The sequence below is a fragment of the Heterodontus francisci genome, chromosome 25, assembly GCF_036365525.1.
Source record: "Heterodontus francisci isolate sHetFra1 chromosome 25, sHetFra1.hap1, whole genome shotgun sequence".
Taxonomy (NCBI): domain Eukaryota; kingdom Metazoa; phylum Chordata; class Chondrichthyes; order Heterodontiformes; family Heterodontidae; genus Heterodontus; species Heterodontus francisci.
The window spans coordinates 50,979,834-50,997,023 of record NC_090395.1 but is presented as its reverse complement, the minus strand read 5'-3'; the positions used below and the strand labels follow the sequence as shown (position 1 = coordinate 50,997,023).

Below are 17,190 nucleotides of genomic sequence, written 5' to 3'. Positions count from 1 at the left end.
TTCCCGTCATGAATCCATGCTGGCTGTCCCTGATTAACTAAAATTTTTCTAGGTGTTCAGTCACCCTATCCTTGATTATAGACTCCAGCAACTTGCCCACCACAGAGGTCAGGCTAACTGGTCTGTAATTTCCTTGGTTCCCCCTTTCAAGAGAAATAAAGAGGGGAGTTACTCGCTACAGAATTCCCAGCCTCTGACCTGCTCTTGTAGCCACAGCATTTATATGTTTGGTCCAGTTAAGTTTGTAGTCAATGGTAACCCCAAGATGTTGTTGATGGGGGAATTTGGCGATGCTAATACCGTTGAATGTCCTGGGGAGATGGTTAGATTCTCTCTTGTTGGAGATGGTCATTGCCTGGCACTTGTGTGGCTTGACTGTTACATGCCAATTAACAGCTGAAGTCTAAATGTTGTCCAGGTCTCGCTGCATATGGACACAGACTGCTTCAGTATCTGAGGAGTTGCAAATGGTGCTGAACATCCTTGGGCGGCGCAGTGGTTAGCACCGCAGCCTCACAGCTCCAGCGACCCGGGTTCAATTCTGGGCACTGTCTGTGTGGAGTTTGCAAGTTCTCCCTGTGTCTGCGTGGGTTTTCTCCGGGTGCTCCGGTTTCCTCCCACAAGCCAAAAGACTTGCAGGTTGGTAGGTAAATTGGCCATTATAAATTGTCCCTAGTATAGGTAGGTGGTAGGGAAATATAGGGTCAGGTGGGGATGTGGTAGGAATATGAGATTAGTGTAGGATTAGTATAAATGGGTGGTTGATGGTTGGCACAGACTCGGTGGGCCGAAGGGCCTGTTTCAGTGCTGTATCTCTAAAACTAAAAACCAGAACTAAACACTGTGCAATCATTAGTGAACATCCTCACTTCTGATCTTATGATGGAGGAAAGGTCGTTGATGAAGCTGCTGAAGATGGTTGGGCCTAGGACACTACCCTGAAGAGCTCCTGCACCAATGTCCTGGGCTGAGATGTTTGGTCTCCAATGACCACAACCATTTATTTACCTTTGTGCTAGGTGCAGGCAGCAAGATTCTAGCACCTTTCATCTTCCGTAAACTTGTGCCTCCCACCTCTCACCTTCCATAAACCTCAACTGATCCACAGCTTGTTGTCCCTATCCTTACTTGCATCAAATCCCATTCTCCCATCACCCATATGCTTGCTGATTTACATTGGCTCTCAGTTTGCCGCTGCCTCGAATGTAAACTTCAAATCTTTCTAAAGTAAAGATCTGTAATTCTGTGTGACTGCTAGTTCAACTTGTCTTTATTCAGTGGCAGCATTGGTGACTGCCAGAATAGATGAATAATACATCCTAAACTTGTGAAATCTATTACTTTTTATTAGCTGACATGAGTGAGAATGTGTAGGTACAAAATGCTTGCTCTATCAGCCAGAAATATTATGGAGTGACCATGCTGTACTAAATCAATACCATGACAGGCTAGCTGTCCAGTTAGTCTTTATTTGTACAGATTGTCTGTTGTCAGGGTTGACCCTTGATGAATTGTCTCGCCATATTGTTGAGGCTAAATGGTTAGATCTTTGTTGATGTGGGGAAATGTGGTCATCAGTCATGTTCTTGTCCATTGTATTTTTAGCATCTATCTTACTGAGGATTTGGAGTGGATCAGTGTGCTTGATGTGATTTCTAGTTTATTAAATCCTGTAAGAAATTTGGTTGCTTGTCTCAATCCATGTATGTTTGTGATTTTAGGCAATATAGTATGTTTTCCAGTTTAGAAGTGTGCAGTTTCCAGTCAAAAATGGACAGAATGATGCATTATTTGGTAGCTTTTTATTGATGGAGTGAAGCTTTCAGGTTCTTTACAGAAGTAAATGCCTAGTGAGAAAAAGTTACTATCCCTTTTTTTCCTGAGGTAAGGATGGAGAGTGACTGACTAAAATTGCTGTACTGAAATTATTTTGCTAACCAAATTGAAGGTCAACTTAAGTAGCAAAGAGAAATTTGATTAATCTGAGGGGAAAAGACCACGCTGCACTATGTGGAATTCATTTACTAGCCACCTATTTAAAAAAACAAAAATGGGTGTGCTGTCAAGCATCCAGGTTTGTCATATTAAAGTAGAGCATTTGAAAGGTCCAGGCTGGCGACCTAGGGTACAGCTGTTCTGCCAATTTTGCATTGATATAAAGTGGATTTGGGTATTCATCAGCATCTCATGGCAGTATAATTGAGGTCAGTACTGAACGCACTGAAGTTGCAATATTTCAGACCACCCCAGTCAGCTGTCTCATGGATTTGAGTTTGTGTTTCGTATAGTACTCCAACCTTAGAATTGTGATATCTCTTTGTTCTCCTTCATTTCTCATTGTTCAGTATTGGACACTCTAAGAGTAATTTGGGTGTTCTGTGTAAGCTCTTGTAGTATAGTAATTGGTGTTGACCTTGTGTAGGCTGTGACTGATTTGCCTTACTGTACAATTGCATGGCACATTTGTTTTTCTCTTTCAATTAATGACACTCTGCTTTGTTTCCTTTGCTTTAAGTGTTTACAATGCTAAAGTTACAGAAATATAGACTTTCCTAAGCAGCAGGCCTAATTAGTAAAGCTGTATTCTACTCCATCCGTTGAATTGGCACTGGAGAAATCTGTTTTTGTTCAGGGAAAATTACATATAAGTTATTTGACCATTTAGTTTTTATAGTCAATTTGAATTTTAAGAAGTCACAAGTAGTCTTTGCATGTTATTAGTTTTGGTATTGTTGCCATAGTTTGTTAAACTGCAATCTTCAGATACTGACATTCCTTTTCTGTCGTGATATTTGGATTGACTTCAAAAATAATAGACTAGAAGGCTTGGAGTTTTCATCCGATTGCATTTTGCGTTGTGTACTTCACCCGCGAATGGCGTAACTGGTGCTAAAGATCGAGGAATTTCAAGTGCAAATTGAGTTCAGTGCAATTCAAGTTTCCACTATCTTTTATGATGGCCTTAAAAACATAGCGTGAGAAGTCTCTTTCACCCCCCCCCCCAGAAAACTGTCCATGCTTATAGGGTGAATTAATTGGGAGCTTAGACCAGTTGCGTTCATTTGTATAAAAGCAAAATACTGAAGATGCTGGAAATCTGAAATAAAAACAAGAAATGCCGGAAATACTCCGCAGATCTGGCAGCATCTGTGGACAGAAAAACAAGAGATAATGTTTCAGGTCAGTGACCGTTCATCAGAATTGGCAAAGGTTAGAAATGTGATAGGTTTTAAGCATAAAAAGCGGGAGTGGGGCAAGAGATAACAAAAGGCAAGGTGTTGATAGGACAGGGTCACAAATAACTGACCAGAAGGTAATGGTGCAAAGGCAAACGGTATATTAATAGTGTGTTGAATGACGAAGTGCAAGTGCAGAGAGGGTGTTAATGGCATTCATTTGTAGGCCTTGGGAGAAGCTCCAAAAATTTAAGCTGCATCTTTTGAGCACAAGGTCACTGATAAGTATATTTTGAAAGGTTTTGAATGTTTTCTAAAATTTACTAATGAACTGATTACTGTATCCCAGTCCAACAGGAAAATAGTTCTGTGTATTTTCTTAAAAGTCACTTTTATTGATGTAAAATTGACTTACTCACAGCTGGTGGATTAACACTGAAGATTTAACATGTTTATTTTTTGTGATAAATCCATTTTCAGCTGTATTAATCAAACTTAACCAAGTTACCACTCAAGGAATATTTTTGAAGCAATTTAAAAAACAATACATTTTAAGATGCTGCCTGATGGTGCTGGTTTATGGCAGATTTTGTGTTTGGTGATATGCAAATAAGTTTGAGCAGAAACTTCTGGGATGGGGTGGGTGGGAGAGGAGCAGTGCTGCAGCAAAAACACTTGAAAACAGGCGCAATTTGCACCGGAATCGCCAAAGCGGAAACTCTACCCCCAAAATTCTTCATTCTGTTGCTTTGAACCTCCATGTATCCATGACACCAAATTACAGCAAACATGGAGTGTGATTGTGCTTTGCAGGTTTTTGACTGCTGTATGTAACCTGATGTGAGAATTGAACTTAAAATGGTGGTTTATTTTTTATGGACTATGCAATTTAACAAGTATTGTCAATACATATTGTTGAATTGCATTAATCTTTTAACATTTTAATCTGTGTGCTGTGTTTCTCTCGCAGGCTACGTAGCCAGAATGTTGTATTCCCCAATTCTATTTATACAACATGTAAACATATTTAATTTTAATGAGGGTTATTACAAATACGTGGGGTATTTTAATGTTGGTTATCATCTCTGGAATATGTGTTTTATTCATCATGAGATAGTACTGGCTGCTCAATTGCAATATATTTTCATAGATGTTTTCACTCCAAATGTTACTTCCATTTCTTAGTCAGTATGTTATACTATTTTAAGAGCCTTAATATTTCATATTCACAGCAGGAGTTTGAGGGTGTGGGGGTGGATGAGTGAAGCGAAAGAGGTTCCAGTTGTGATTTTCTTTTTCATATCACACTTGGGTATAGTAAGATTGGATGAAATCAAATCGTGAATGGTGGGCATCAGGAACTTGTGTATATGTTATTTGTTTAGTAAGCAGAGTCATTGTAAAACAAAATGTACTCTAATATATATCCCTGTCTTCAACAGTGTTGGATCATGAGTCTGAAGTAATATGTGCAGTTAATTATTCAAAGAAAGTAAATAGCAAAATACTGTAGATGCTTGAAATCTGCGACAAAAACAGAAAAAGATGTGGAAGCACAGAGCCGGTCAGCCAGCATCTGTAGACAATTTGGTTGTGTAGCCTTCATCAGAACTGAAAGAAGGGATGAACAGGCATATTAATATAATCAGAAAAAGGAGAAAATTGTCTCCAAATAATGCAGAAACATTGAAGAAATATGAGACATTAAAGAAACAAGGACATGTTAAAACCTAAAAATGTAAGAAAGGAGAAACGTAGAAAACTTGGGGGTTAGATGTGAAATTTTAAAAAAATGTTTAGAAAATGAAATAGATGCTGCTGGTCCACCAGCACTGAAAAGAGAAAGAATATGTCAACATTGAGTACAGTAATCTGGTGGAAAATCTTACCCCAACCAGATAGTTTTGAATTGGGGAACACCCTCCACCTGAACGTTGTGTTACTGAGGGTGATTGGGTTGGGAGGGTGGTGCCTGAGGGGTTTGCACACTCTGGGCTGAATTTTGTAAGCCCGTTGTGGGTTGAGGCGATGACACTAGATGAGGGTGGCATCACCACATGTCACGTACAGCTGGCCAACCATGATAACGAGATGGCCGGCCCATTTGAATGCAGGAGGTGTGGGGTCGATTCCATTGGAGAACGGGAGGGGGGTGGGCGACAAGACACTGATGGTGTAGTCAGCTGAGACGAACACAGGTACTGGCGCCCAATTTAAAGCATTGCCAGCTCTGATGGAACTGCTCCTTCACTTAGTGAATTTGCTGCTGCTTTCCCATTGTGCTGCTGACCTCCCTGGCTGGAGTCCCTGTCCTGCTGTGTTGTCCATCCCCTTGGCAGGAGACCTTGTACTGCTCACAACCTCCCCCCCACACCAGTTGATGACCTGTGCTGCTGATCCCCCCTGGTTGGAGCCCCTGTGCTACTGGGCTGCTGACCACTCCCCCACCCCCAACCCCCACCGCCCCAGTTGGAGACCCCACAGACCAAGGCATCATAAGGCGAGAAGCTGCCCGGGAGCCAAGTCAGACACCGAATGGCCCCGCAGTTCAGCGATTGCCTTCACTATGGATTCTCCTCCAGGCTAATAGGGAAAGGTGGCAGCTGCTCTTCACAAGGGATGGCAGGAAGAGACCTTCCCGCCTGACCAAGCAAGCTTGGATGTAGATCACAGAGGAGGTCAGCAGCAGTGGGGTCACCCGCCAAAACTGGGTCCTGTGCTGCAAGAGGGTCAGTGACTTCCTTTGCTCTGCCAAGGTGCCTCCTCCATATCCATCTCATTTTTGGGGCTTGCATGTGGCCGTGCAGGAGGGAGCGTGGCATGGCCAGAAAGTGGTGGAAAAGAGACTGAGGCAACAGCAGATCATGTCAAATGCATGGCTGCATCTCCAAAACAGCCAGCTTTCTGTTCCATCTTGTCCCTGCACATCGCTTGAGAGCAGACGTGAGGAGTAGGCATTCAGGAGCCCTCATCAGAGGCCAAAGGACTGCCATCAGAACTTGTCCTGCTGGTCTCTGTAGGAAGACTAATAGTGCCCCTCTTTCTACTCGCAGGAGAAAATGACCCACAACATGAGGGAAAGAGCGACACTGGAGGTGGGATCCCGACATCCGAGACCTGACCCCTGCAGAGCAAGAGGCCCTGGAACGAGCAGGCTCCCAGGGTGGCCGTTCCATAACAGGTGAAGAGACTGGAGGGTTCACCCAAGCAAATGAGGAGTTGTTGCGTTCATGTGTCCACCACCGCCATTCTAGAGAATCACATCACACCTGATTTGGCATGAGCAGATCCATGCAGCAAAATCCAGAAATGTTTGTGTATTCTCATCTTGGTCATGGCGCCTCGAGGGGAAGATCGTCTGCTGGCATTGCTGGAATTCCATCGTCCTGTGAGGACGAGGAGGAAGAATCCTCGGAGGGTGCTCTGCCACACCGTTCCCCTGCACCCTCCAGCAGCCCAGATATTCTCACCTCAGTGGGTATGTGCTCGGGCTTAGATGCAGGGCCACAAGCTGGTGAGAGCACCACACAAGCAGCTGACGGGCCATGACAGGTGAAGCTACTGAAAGTCAGACTACTGAGGGAAGTTTGGTCCATGCTGAGTTTCTGGCTGATAAGAGCCTATGGTGTTGGCAGTACAGAACATGGCAGAGTTGCAGAGAGTTGAGGGAACATCTGGCGGAACTGCCAGAGGCAATGGGCAGTCATGTGGGGACAATGGAGGAGTCCATCCATGCCATGAATGCTGTTATGTCTCAGGTATGAGAGACTAGCGATCCTCCTGGAGAACCAGATTCCCGAGATATGTACAGACCTGCATACCCTCGCCTTGGCCATGAGTTCAACGCAGCAGTGGCAAGGCGAAAGGGGGATAAAGCGCCTGGAGTCTTCTCTAGGTCCTCATCCTTCTATGGTCAGCAGGGAGGTTCAAGCGAACCTTGAAAGGGGGGATGAGAGGCTGACCTCCATATCTGGGGGCTTCCCTCAGGGTTCTCCCGAGTGTGGACAGTGTTACAAAAGGTTTTATTTTTGTATGACAATCTTAGAATTCTGTGTGTTTTAAAAACTGAAAAAAGGATTTTCAGTGCACTTGGGCACCTGCAAATAGCTGGAGTTTTTGGATGTTGACTTTGTAAACAAGAATAGGAAAAGCAAGCAGTTTCAAGGAAGCAACCAGGGGTTTGACCTCCTCAAAGCAACACTTCGAATGACAGAGGAGACACTGTGTCTAGTCACGTGATTGGCTTAGGAAGGCTTTTTGCTTTCACTTTGGACTTTTAAAAGCCAAAGAATTGGACAAAGAGCAGGCATTTTGAAACTTAGACCTGACCTGCCTGGAGACTTAGAGAAAAAGACCCCTCTCTGTAAAGGAAACCATCTCCTGAAAAGAAATCCTGCATTTGAAAGGTGGCAGATTCATGTTGCCTCCTGTGTTTTTGGAAAATCCTGGAACCTGATAAAAGCTTCTATTGCTGTGCTGCTGCTGAGAGTCCTGAGCAGACACGTTGCTACATCCCTGCTGAAAGACATATGTGATAGCTTCTGTAGTTGAATTGCCTTGAGCGCCTACCCATCAAAGGCTGTTCATCAACCTCGCCAGGAGAGACTTTGAGTGGCATCTGACTATTTGACTCTGGGACACCTCACCCAACTAAAGATTTCCTACCAGAACGTGACGAACTGATTTATCTTTTATTATTCCTTCTATTCCTAAGAGACAGCTGTAAGCGAAAATCCTTTTTCGCTGGTTAACCGTTTTTTTTGCATGTATGTGTGTGTGCGTGAGGGCTAAGAACTGAGGAGCGTTTCATATATATAGATTTATCTCATTAGTAATTAAGACATTATTTCTTTTCTAATAAATAGTTAATATTGTTGTTGTTTAAAGAAGCCTGGTTTGATGTGCTTTATTCTGGGGGACAAATAGAGTGTTTAATTTGGCTATTCTTTAGTAGTTAGGAAAATTTATTGATATGCTGTGACCTGCAGAGCAGTGGGACTGAATTAATAGTGCATTTCTCACGCCTTGGCCTTAACAACTGTGCCTCCTTAGCCCCTCTGCCAGTGGGCCCAGCTCCAGTAGCTGTGACGACTGAGGAGGCTCCTACCCCCGTGCAGGAACCCCTCAGCCAGCCAGACCGCTCAAGGCCTCAGGCCCCCAGAGGACGCCTGCCAAATCATCCCAGGCAACAGCGCAACGTGTTCAGCAGCCTGCCTTTACCTCAGCTGCCAGTGTAGAGGGAGCACTTCGTAGAAGCTCATGGAAATGCATGAAGCCGAGCACCTAGACACATTTGGGGTTTCATGGGTGTGTCCAACTTGGTCTTGTTATTGCATATTGTGGACGGTTAAATAAATGGAGGTCCCTTTCATTGCTGAGAATCTCTTATGCTTTCCCTGCTTCCCTGTCAGATACAGCCTTCACATGTAATTCCTCAATGGGCTGCCAGTGCAAGGGCAAGCCGCATACGGTCACCTTCTCAGCTCTGTGCATGAGCATGGGTGCACGGTGTTGGAGTGTGATAGGAATGAAGCGACACTGAATACTGTGATGTGAGTATTTATTGAGATCACTTGGAATGGGCATCATGGTGGCAGAAACCGGGTGCGTATGAAATTTTCTTGAGCTTCCCTTTTGCACCTCTCAATGATCCTTGCCTCTGGTACAAAGGCTTCATCATCCCACGCTGCCTGCTCTGCATCCGCCTCCATGTCCTCCTTGTCCGATGAGGTGGCATTCAATCATGTCCTCTTGATGCAAGCCCTCCCCACTCTGCAGTGCTAGATTGTGCAGAGCACAGTAGCTCACCATGATAACACGAGACCCTCGCTGGGGCATATTGCAGGGCTCCACCAGATCGACCCAGGCACCAGAATCTCATCTTCAGTGGTCCAATGGCCAGTCAATAGTCACTCAGGTGGACCCATAGCAGATGGTGTACCTCTGATCTGTTGCAGTGCAAGGGTTCCTCACAGGCATGAGTAGCCATGTCTTCAACAGGTAGCCCTTGTCCCTGAGAATCCATCCCTGAAGGCAAGAGGGGGGCCAGAAAAGTTGTGGCACCTGGGACAGCTGAAGTATGTAGGTGTCCTGGCTGCTTCTTGGGAAGCAGGCGCACACCTACAGGAAATGCTTTTGGTAGTCGCAGGCCACTTGTACGTTGATGGAATGGGACCCTTTCATGTTGATGAAGGTAGATGGCTGCTCTGTGGGAGCCTTGATGGCCACATGCGTGCAATCGATGATACCTATTACTTGCGGGGAATCCAACAATGCCCTGAAGCCGATGGCGCTCTCGGCCTGACTGTTAGTGTTGGTCTGGTACTGCACATAGTCGCCGGCTCTCTTGAGCAAGGCATTGGTCACTTCCTTGATGCATTGATGGAATGCTGCCTGGGGCACCCCACAAATGTTCCCAGTGGATCCCTGAAAAGAGCCAAAAGGTGTAACAGTGATCTTTAGGCCTCCGGGCATTGGATGTCCACCAAAGCCCATGGGTCACTGTTCGTCCTGCAGCATGGAACATAACTTGGTGATGGCCTCCCTGGAGAGCTGCAGTCTTTGCTGAGGTAGCTGTGGTGAGTCTGGTACGCACTGTGCTACAGCTCGGCCCTTATTGGTGCGACCGGCTGCTGAGGCTCCCTGAGTCAATCTTCACCAGCTTGCCCAGCTACTGCCTGCCCCGCCTCCCTCTGAGTGTCTGCTGCACAGCTCAGGATTTACAAAGACTGTGTGTATAAGACCTATGCCAACTGGTCACTCCTCCTTCCATCCATTGTCTCTGAGGAGATGACCTTGCCTTTGGAACCTTTTCCTTGCTACTCCCCTCTGAACATGGGCTAATGCCCCTCAGCGGCCATCCTTGCAGAGAACCCACCACCCGCGATTAAGCCCACTCTTGCTTCGAGGGATGCAGCCCCTCTGCGCCCACGTTTGCCTCGAGGGCTGCACGCTGTCGGGCACTGGCCGCTGCCCTCTTGTTCACCTTCCTGCATTCATTCAAATCTCCCCTTGGCTGCCTTCCCGCAGCGGCACTAAGGCCTTGCTGCCTTTAAACGACCAGGGATGTGAAGGCATGTGATCCCCCATCGTTGACTAAATTGGAAACCCTCCAGTAAATCCGAATCAGACCGATGCAAATACATGGTAAATACCTGTTCAGAAATTGTAATTGCAGCCCTGCCGTGTCATCGTGACAACACCACCATGGACCTTTCCGGCCACTGACAAAACCCAGAACCGAAGTAATAGCTTTGGGTTTCCGGGTGAGCGCATCCCTTCCCAATTTTTCGCCCCCCCACCATGCCTCCAATCCCGCTCCTGCTGGCTGGATAAAATTGTTTTATCTCTGTTTTCGGGTCTGACGTAGAGTACTTACCTGAAGCATAGATTGTCTGTTCTCGTTAAAGATCATGTGTGTTTCCAGCTCTTTCTGTAATTATTTATTGACTTTTTTTCCTGAGTGCATTTTAAAAATGTATCATATGGGTACAGCATAGTAAAATTCATCATTCATTACAATTACAAATTGATTGCGTTCACATTCATAAAAGCGCAACCATATTCCACAATTATTATATCTAGTTGGAAATCATACCAGAATGAACCTAGTAAAGAATGCAAGTGTGCCTGATATTGTTAAGCAGTGCTGGGATACGTAGACGTCAATGCAGTTTTATGTTATCAGATCAGTCTCAGACAGCCAGTGTTCGGCTTGAGACCTGAAACCTTTGCATGTCTCCCATGTTTACTTAACACAATACCGTTACTCCAGTCAAGTCCCATTGGAAAGAGACCTGTTAGAGGGCAAAATCTAGCTTCTCGATTTTATTTTGAACCAGAGATGGCAACTCACGATACCCACAGGCACCCAATGTGATTGGGTCTTCAGAGAATTTCTCTGTTTAAAATGTGAGTGCCATTGACTGTGGGTCTATAGGCAGTGGTGCTAACATAACATAGGTCTCTGAAGACTATTCTTAACTTTAAAAGAACCCTCTCATCGGGGTGAAAAAAAGTACTGCTCGCTCCTGTGAAATCAAGATATGGGTATTTCAGTCAGCTTTTGCCTCACTCTTTATCCCAGTATGCTGATATACTGAGGCTAATTGCATTACTCGTGAGACTGATTACTTTTTGGACAATTTTTGAACAACTTTTCAGTCGGTGGGTGGTGCCACTGCCTCAATGTAAAATTTTGGCCAGTGAGTCTGAAAATTATAAGATGTCCTTTCAAAAATTACACTTCTCAGCAGTGAGTCATTTTTAACATTTGTGTAAATAATATGGAAATGGTGTGATCTCAGCCTTTTGGATGACTTAAGCTAGCCCAGGGCTCATGTCTTTGGTGGTTCTGGTAAATGTCCTTCCAAGCATGCAGCAGTGAAGCGGAAAAGAGGTAAGAAGATGGAAAGAAGAAACCATTGAAACGGCTTAAAAAGCAAACAAAGAATTGTTTCCTGTATTACAACAAGGCCTGCTAAATTACTTCGCATCGCCTCCTGAAGAGAGCTAATTCTAGAAGATTCTAAACATTCGGTCTGTGTGTGCTCAGAAGTTAGACTGTGTGCCAGTCTGGTGCAGTGTGTCTCATCTGCTATTTTCTCAGGGGTGGGCAAGTGATCTGCCCGAGTGTGTTTTTTTGTCTGTAACAGAGCTCTGATCTAACAATCAGTTTTTTTAATTCTTTCGGTTAACTGGTGTATATGTGTGAGTGTGAAAGGATTAAGGTAGAAAAGGGGACTTTTTAAAATTTAACGTTGGATTAAAAAAAAATTTGATCTGTGTGATAATGCTTTACTTCATTACTAGTTAAGACTTGTTTTATAATAAACTGTTAATTTTGTTGTTCAGTAAAGAAACCTGGATAGTGTGTTCTATTCTGGGGAAAATCATGTGTCCGATTGACTGTGTCAGCAAATGGGAAAATTTAAAGAATATGTTGTGACCTGTGGAAAAGTGAGACTGAATTAACAGTGCACTCCTCCCGCCTCAGTCATAACACATGGAAAAGAAAAGTTATGGGATAGGAAGTCAAATAAACTCTAGACTGACTGGATTGCTGTACAAAGAGCTGGCATGAGCTTGATGGGCTGAATGGACTCCTGTGTCATAATGACTCTATGAATACTCATTAAGACCTGTCAATTCAGAAAACACAAGCAATTCTTTTAGCACAAGAATCCAGAGCACCAGTATTTTCATATAGTTAACTGACAACAATTTTGATTTATACAGCATTTTAATAAGAAAAATGTCCCAAGGCACTTCAGAGGCGTAGAGGACTAAAAAATTGATGCTGAACTGAAGGAGGAAACATTGGGAGTGGTGACCAAAAGCATGGTTAAAGAGATTAATTTTATAAAGGGTCTTAAAGAAGGAAAGGTAGGTGGAGTGATAGAGGAGTTTAGAAAGGGAACTCCAAAGCATGAGGCCTAGAGGGGTTAAGGCATTGCTGACCATGATGAGTGAAGGGAAGGGAAATGCACAAAAGATCAGAGTCAAAGGAAGAGAAAACCCTGATATTTTGGGGGGTGGGTTGGGAGTAGAGCTGGTGTAGGTTACAGAGGTAGTGAGGGGGAAGGCCATGGTGAGATTTAAAGACATGGATGAGAATTTTAAATTTGATGTGTTGGGGAATTGGTCATCAAGGCAGAGCTGATGGGTGGGCGGGACTTGGTGCAGCATAGGTTAGAGGCACCAGCACTTTAGATGAGCTGAAGCTTACAGAAGGTGGAGCCGGCCAGGAGAGGACTGCAACAGGTGAGGCCGAAGATGACAAATGCATGGATGAGAGTTCCAGCAGCAGATGGACTGAGGCAATGATGGAGACAGTTGATGTTACAGAGGTGTAAGTAGGCATTCTTTGTGATGGGGAGGCATATCGTCAGAAAATGGATTTAGGGTTGAATAGGTTGTTGAGGTTGCTGGATAGAGGATGGAATTTGTGGCAAGCATGAAAAATTTGTGTTTGAATGAAGATGGTGAATTCAGTTTCCCCATGTTTAATTGAAAGTATTTGTGACTTATCTAAAATTAGATACTGGCCATGCAGTCTGATGGCACAAAAGCAGTGGAGGGGTGGAAGGGTTGAGGTTAAGAGGTGTCGGAGAAGTAGAACTAGATGTCATCAGCATACGTGTGGAAGCTGGCATGCTCCTCTTGTCTTTGGATGATGTCGACAAGAGGAAGCTTGTGACTGGGAAGTGAAACGATTGCTAAGATGCCCTGGGTACAATTGGATAGGTAAGAGTGAATCAAGTGAGGACAGTACAACTGAGCTGGACAATAAAAGAGAAGCAGTGGAGGAGGATGGATTGTGTTCAACCATGTCAAAGGCGGCAGGGAGGATGAGGAAGGAAAATGCACCACAGCCACAGACTGTCATTTATGCTTTTGATTCAAGTTATTTCATTGCTGTGCAAGCGTGGAAACCTGATGGGAGTGATGGGAAAGATGGGCACTGATTTGGGAAGTGGCAATTAACATCAAGAATTTTGGAAAGGAAGGGAAAGTTGAATAATGGGTGATAGTTTGAAAGGACAGAGTGGTTCAAAGTGGATTTTTTTTGAGGAGGGATGTGATGACATGGTTTTGAAAGGAAGGAGACTATCTCTGAAAGGGTTTATAATGTCAGCTAGCATGGGACCAGGAAGGAAAGTTTGGTGATCATAGTTTAGTGGGAATAAGGTCAAGGAATCAGGAACTAGGTCTCATGGAAAAGGTATTCTTGGAGAGGGCATGAGGGAAGTTGGAAGAAAAACTGAAGAAAGATGTAAATTCAGGGCTAGGGCAGGGTCAAGCCTGCAGGTGTATAACTTGATGGGGAAGGGGGCATCTGATTGGATGATCTCAACAATTGTTGAATGTGCATGGCAGGGGAGATGGTTAGTAATGGCAAAAGGAAGCTGGTGCTTATTTTGCTTTTCCAGGATGATGCTATAGTAGAGGGTGGTTTTGCAGAGGAGAGAGACCTGATAGCACTTGAAGTGGTCCAATCAGATCAGATGATTGATGGCTAAATTAATTAGTTCCAGATAACCTCATGTCTTGCAAATGCGGGAGCGAAGATAAAAACAAAATGATTAAATTTTTCGTGCAATCTGTCAGATAGTATCTGTTTTCTGGAGGAAATTTGTTTGGCCTCAGAATAGCTCCTGTACCAGCTTACGAGAAGCTTTAATGGACCGAAACTTGTAGTTCTGAATCCCATTCCTTTGTATTGAATTTTGCCACCCAAAAAAATGTAATGATTTAACTTGAGTCCTGGGATAGTTATTTTGAATTTATTTTGATTCTTTGCTGTTTTGGATAGTCTGGTTGGGAGCCCCCTGGGAATAACAATGACTGTAATTGTGTGAGCGCAGTTTTGCTTCTTTCCGAATGCAGCAGTTGGGTCAAGATGAATAAAATGACTAAGCTTGCTCCCTTTCATCCTTGTTCTGTTCCCCTGTATTTTCTTTGATGGCATCATATAATTTTTCTGTGTTTCGTTTCATAGGGTTATCTACCTGCAAATATGGAGAGAAGGGAAATCACTCTACAGCGAAAGCGGGAAGAGTATTTTGGATTCATTGAACAATATTATGATTCCAGAAATGAAGAACATCACCAGGATACCTATCGACAGGTATTAAATACAGTCCAAGATGTACCTCCTAACTGCTAATGTAGTTTGTGTTATAATAAGAGGTTTCAGTAGAAAGACACTTATCTATCTTAGGGCGGCACAGTGGCGCAGTGGTTAGCACCGCAGCCTCACGGCTCCAGCGACCCGGGTTCAATTCTGGGTACTGCCTGTGTGGAGTTTGCAGGTTCTCCCTGTGTCTGCGTGGGTTTCCTCCGGGTGCTCCGGTTTCCTCCCACATGCCAAAGACTTGCAGGTTGATAGGTTAATTGGCCATTATAAATTGCCCCTAGTATAGGTAACTGGTCGGGAAATATAGGGACAGGTGGGGATGTGGTCGGGATATGGGATTAGCGTAGGATTAGTATAAATGGGTGGTTGATGGTCGGCACAGACTCGGTGGGCCGAAGGGCCTGTTTCAGTGCTGTATCTCTAAACTAAACTAAACTAAACTAAACTAGAAACAAAATACTGCTTATTTTAAATGATTGTTTACCATAAATTTAGATACTTATTTTATTCTGTAGGAATTCTATACTGTCTTATATGCACTGCCCTGCCTAGCTGAACTCGGACAAAATGCAAAGCTCTGGCTAAGAGATTCCTATATTGCAGTGTGAATTCTAGCTTAAAGAGTGGAAGTTTAGAGAGAGTACTTTTAATTCAAAGCACATTCCCTTTTAATTTGAAGAAAATGAACATCTCTGGAAAATGTTCTTTGGCACCTTTTCTTTAAATATAGTTACTTGTGGCTGGCATCAAGAATCTCAGGTAGGACACTTCTGCTCAGCTGTTCTGGCAGCATCAATAATGGGAAATCCTTGAGTGGCTCCATTGAAAACAAAAGGGTATGTAACTTCAAAATGTGAGCTTCCTGGAGCCAAAAGACCCTAAAAAAAGGATGTTACATGTTGGAAAATGTGCATTTGTAGTCTGTTGTGTGATAGCCTCAGGTCATATGGCTGTGGAGCAATTTTCAGGCTAGCTTCAAGTTGTATCCACACAGTTCGTAATGGAGATGCTCCCAGTAATTGATGTCAGTGCAGTGGCCTGGCAGGATGCATAATCATATCAAGATTCTTTATGAAGAAGCTTGAATTAATGGTTGGGCTCTTGAAGGAATTTTTTAAAAGTAGAAAGAGCATACATTTATAAAGTGCCTTTCACAACCTTGGGATATACCAAAGCATTTTACATCCAATTAATAATTTTAAAAGTGTAGTCACTGTTATATAGGCAAATGTGGCTGCCAATTTGCCGAAAGGATGGCCCCACAAACAACTTTGAAATAATAAGATAATCTAATTTAGTAGTGTTGGTTCAAGGACAGATATTTTCCAGAACACCAGGAGAACTTCCTTGCTCTTTGAATAGTGCCATGGGAACCACCTGACAGGACAGATAAGGTTCTTGGTTTAACATCTCATTTGAAAAATTGCACCTTTCAACAGCACAATACTCCCTCATTACTACATTATATAAAAGAGTATGTTCCCAAGTGCTGGGATGGGAAGTGAACCCAGACCTTGTGACTCAGATGTGAGCATGCTAAAATTGAGCCAAACATTAAAAGAGAGTGTAGTATTAAAAAGAAGTATTATCCCTAAACGGTTCTTCTGCTTCCCCTTTAGGTAACTAGTTTCCTCCTGAAGGAACCTGTTGTTCAATGAAAATCCTTTTTTAAAAAATCGATTTAATTTAATTCAAAATTTGTACTATACTGGGCTTTATTTGCATGATTGTAATTTTTTTTATCAAGCTTATATCTACAGTCCTCAGTTGTTCATGCACTATAGGAAATAAAAACTTAAGTTTTGTTGCATTCTCATGCCAGCCAAATAGTGCTTTTGTTTTTTTTAGCATCTTTATTGTTTTCTATTAGTTTAATTTTAAACTAAAAGTCCTGTTTGATTATTGAATAGAATATTGTCAGGGAGCTGAATTAACATCTGTAAAAATGACTGTTAACCTACAGTGTTTTCAGTGATCTTCTCATTTCTGCTGTTAGTTTTGCATCCTTGTACTGTCCTTCACACTATCATGTTAAGTGACTCCACAAAAGCTGTTCTCTTGATAGCACACAAAGTGTATTTTAAACAGGTAGACAGGAAAAAATTTAAAGTTATTAAAAGAGCATTTTTGATCAGGGAAATTACATCAAGATTAAATACAACAAATAATCTTTTTGTTAAACAGCTTTGAAATAATCTAATTTTCCTTTATATTCACAGATTCACATTGACATTCCCAGAACTAATCCCCTCATTCCTCTCTTTCAACAACCTTCTGTCCAAGAGGTGAGCAAACCAATATGCATTTCCTAGTAATGTTGCTTAATACAGGGTTAAAATGTCAGTTTTGATGTTGATTGCACAATGAGGTTTTCTT

General features: G+C 43.2%; 1 protein-coding gene across 4 annotated transcripts in view; it reads left to right on the top strand.

Moving 5' to 3' along the window:
* The window catches only part of LOC137383867 (TBC1 domain family member 22B-like), a 509,534-nt gene that overhangs the window by 192,433 nt on the left and 299,911 nt on the right, over positions 1-17,190 (top strand). For all 4 annotated transcript variants that reach the window (XM_068057201.1, XM_068057200.1, XM_068057198.1 and 1 more), the window contains 2 exons: positions 14,677-14,805; positions 17,034-17,099. In XM_068057201.1, the coding sequence (XP_067913302.1) occupies positions 14,677-14,805; positions 17,034-17,099 (195 nt within the window). The remainder of the gene's footprint in view (positions 1-14,676; positions 14,806-17,033; positions 17,100-17,190) is intronic.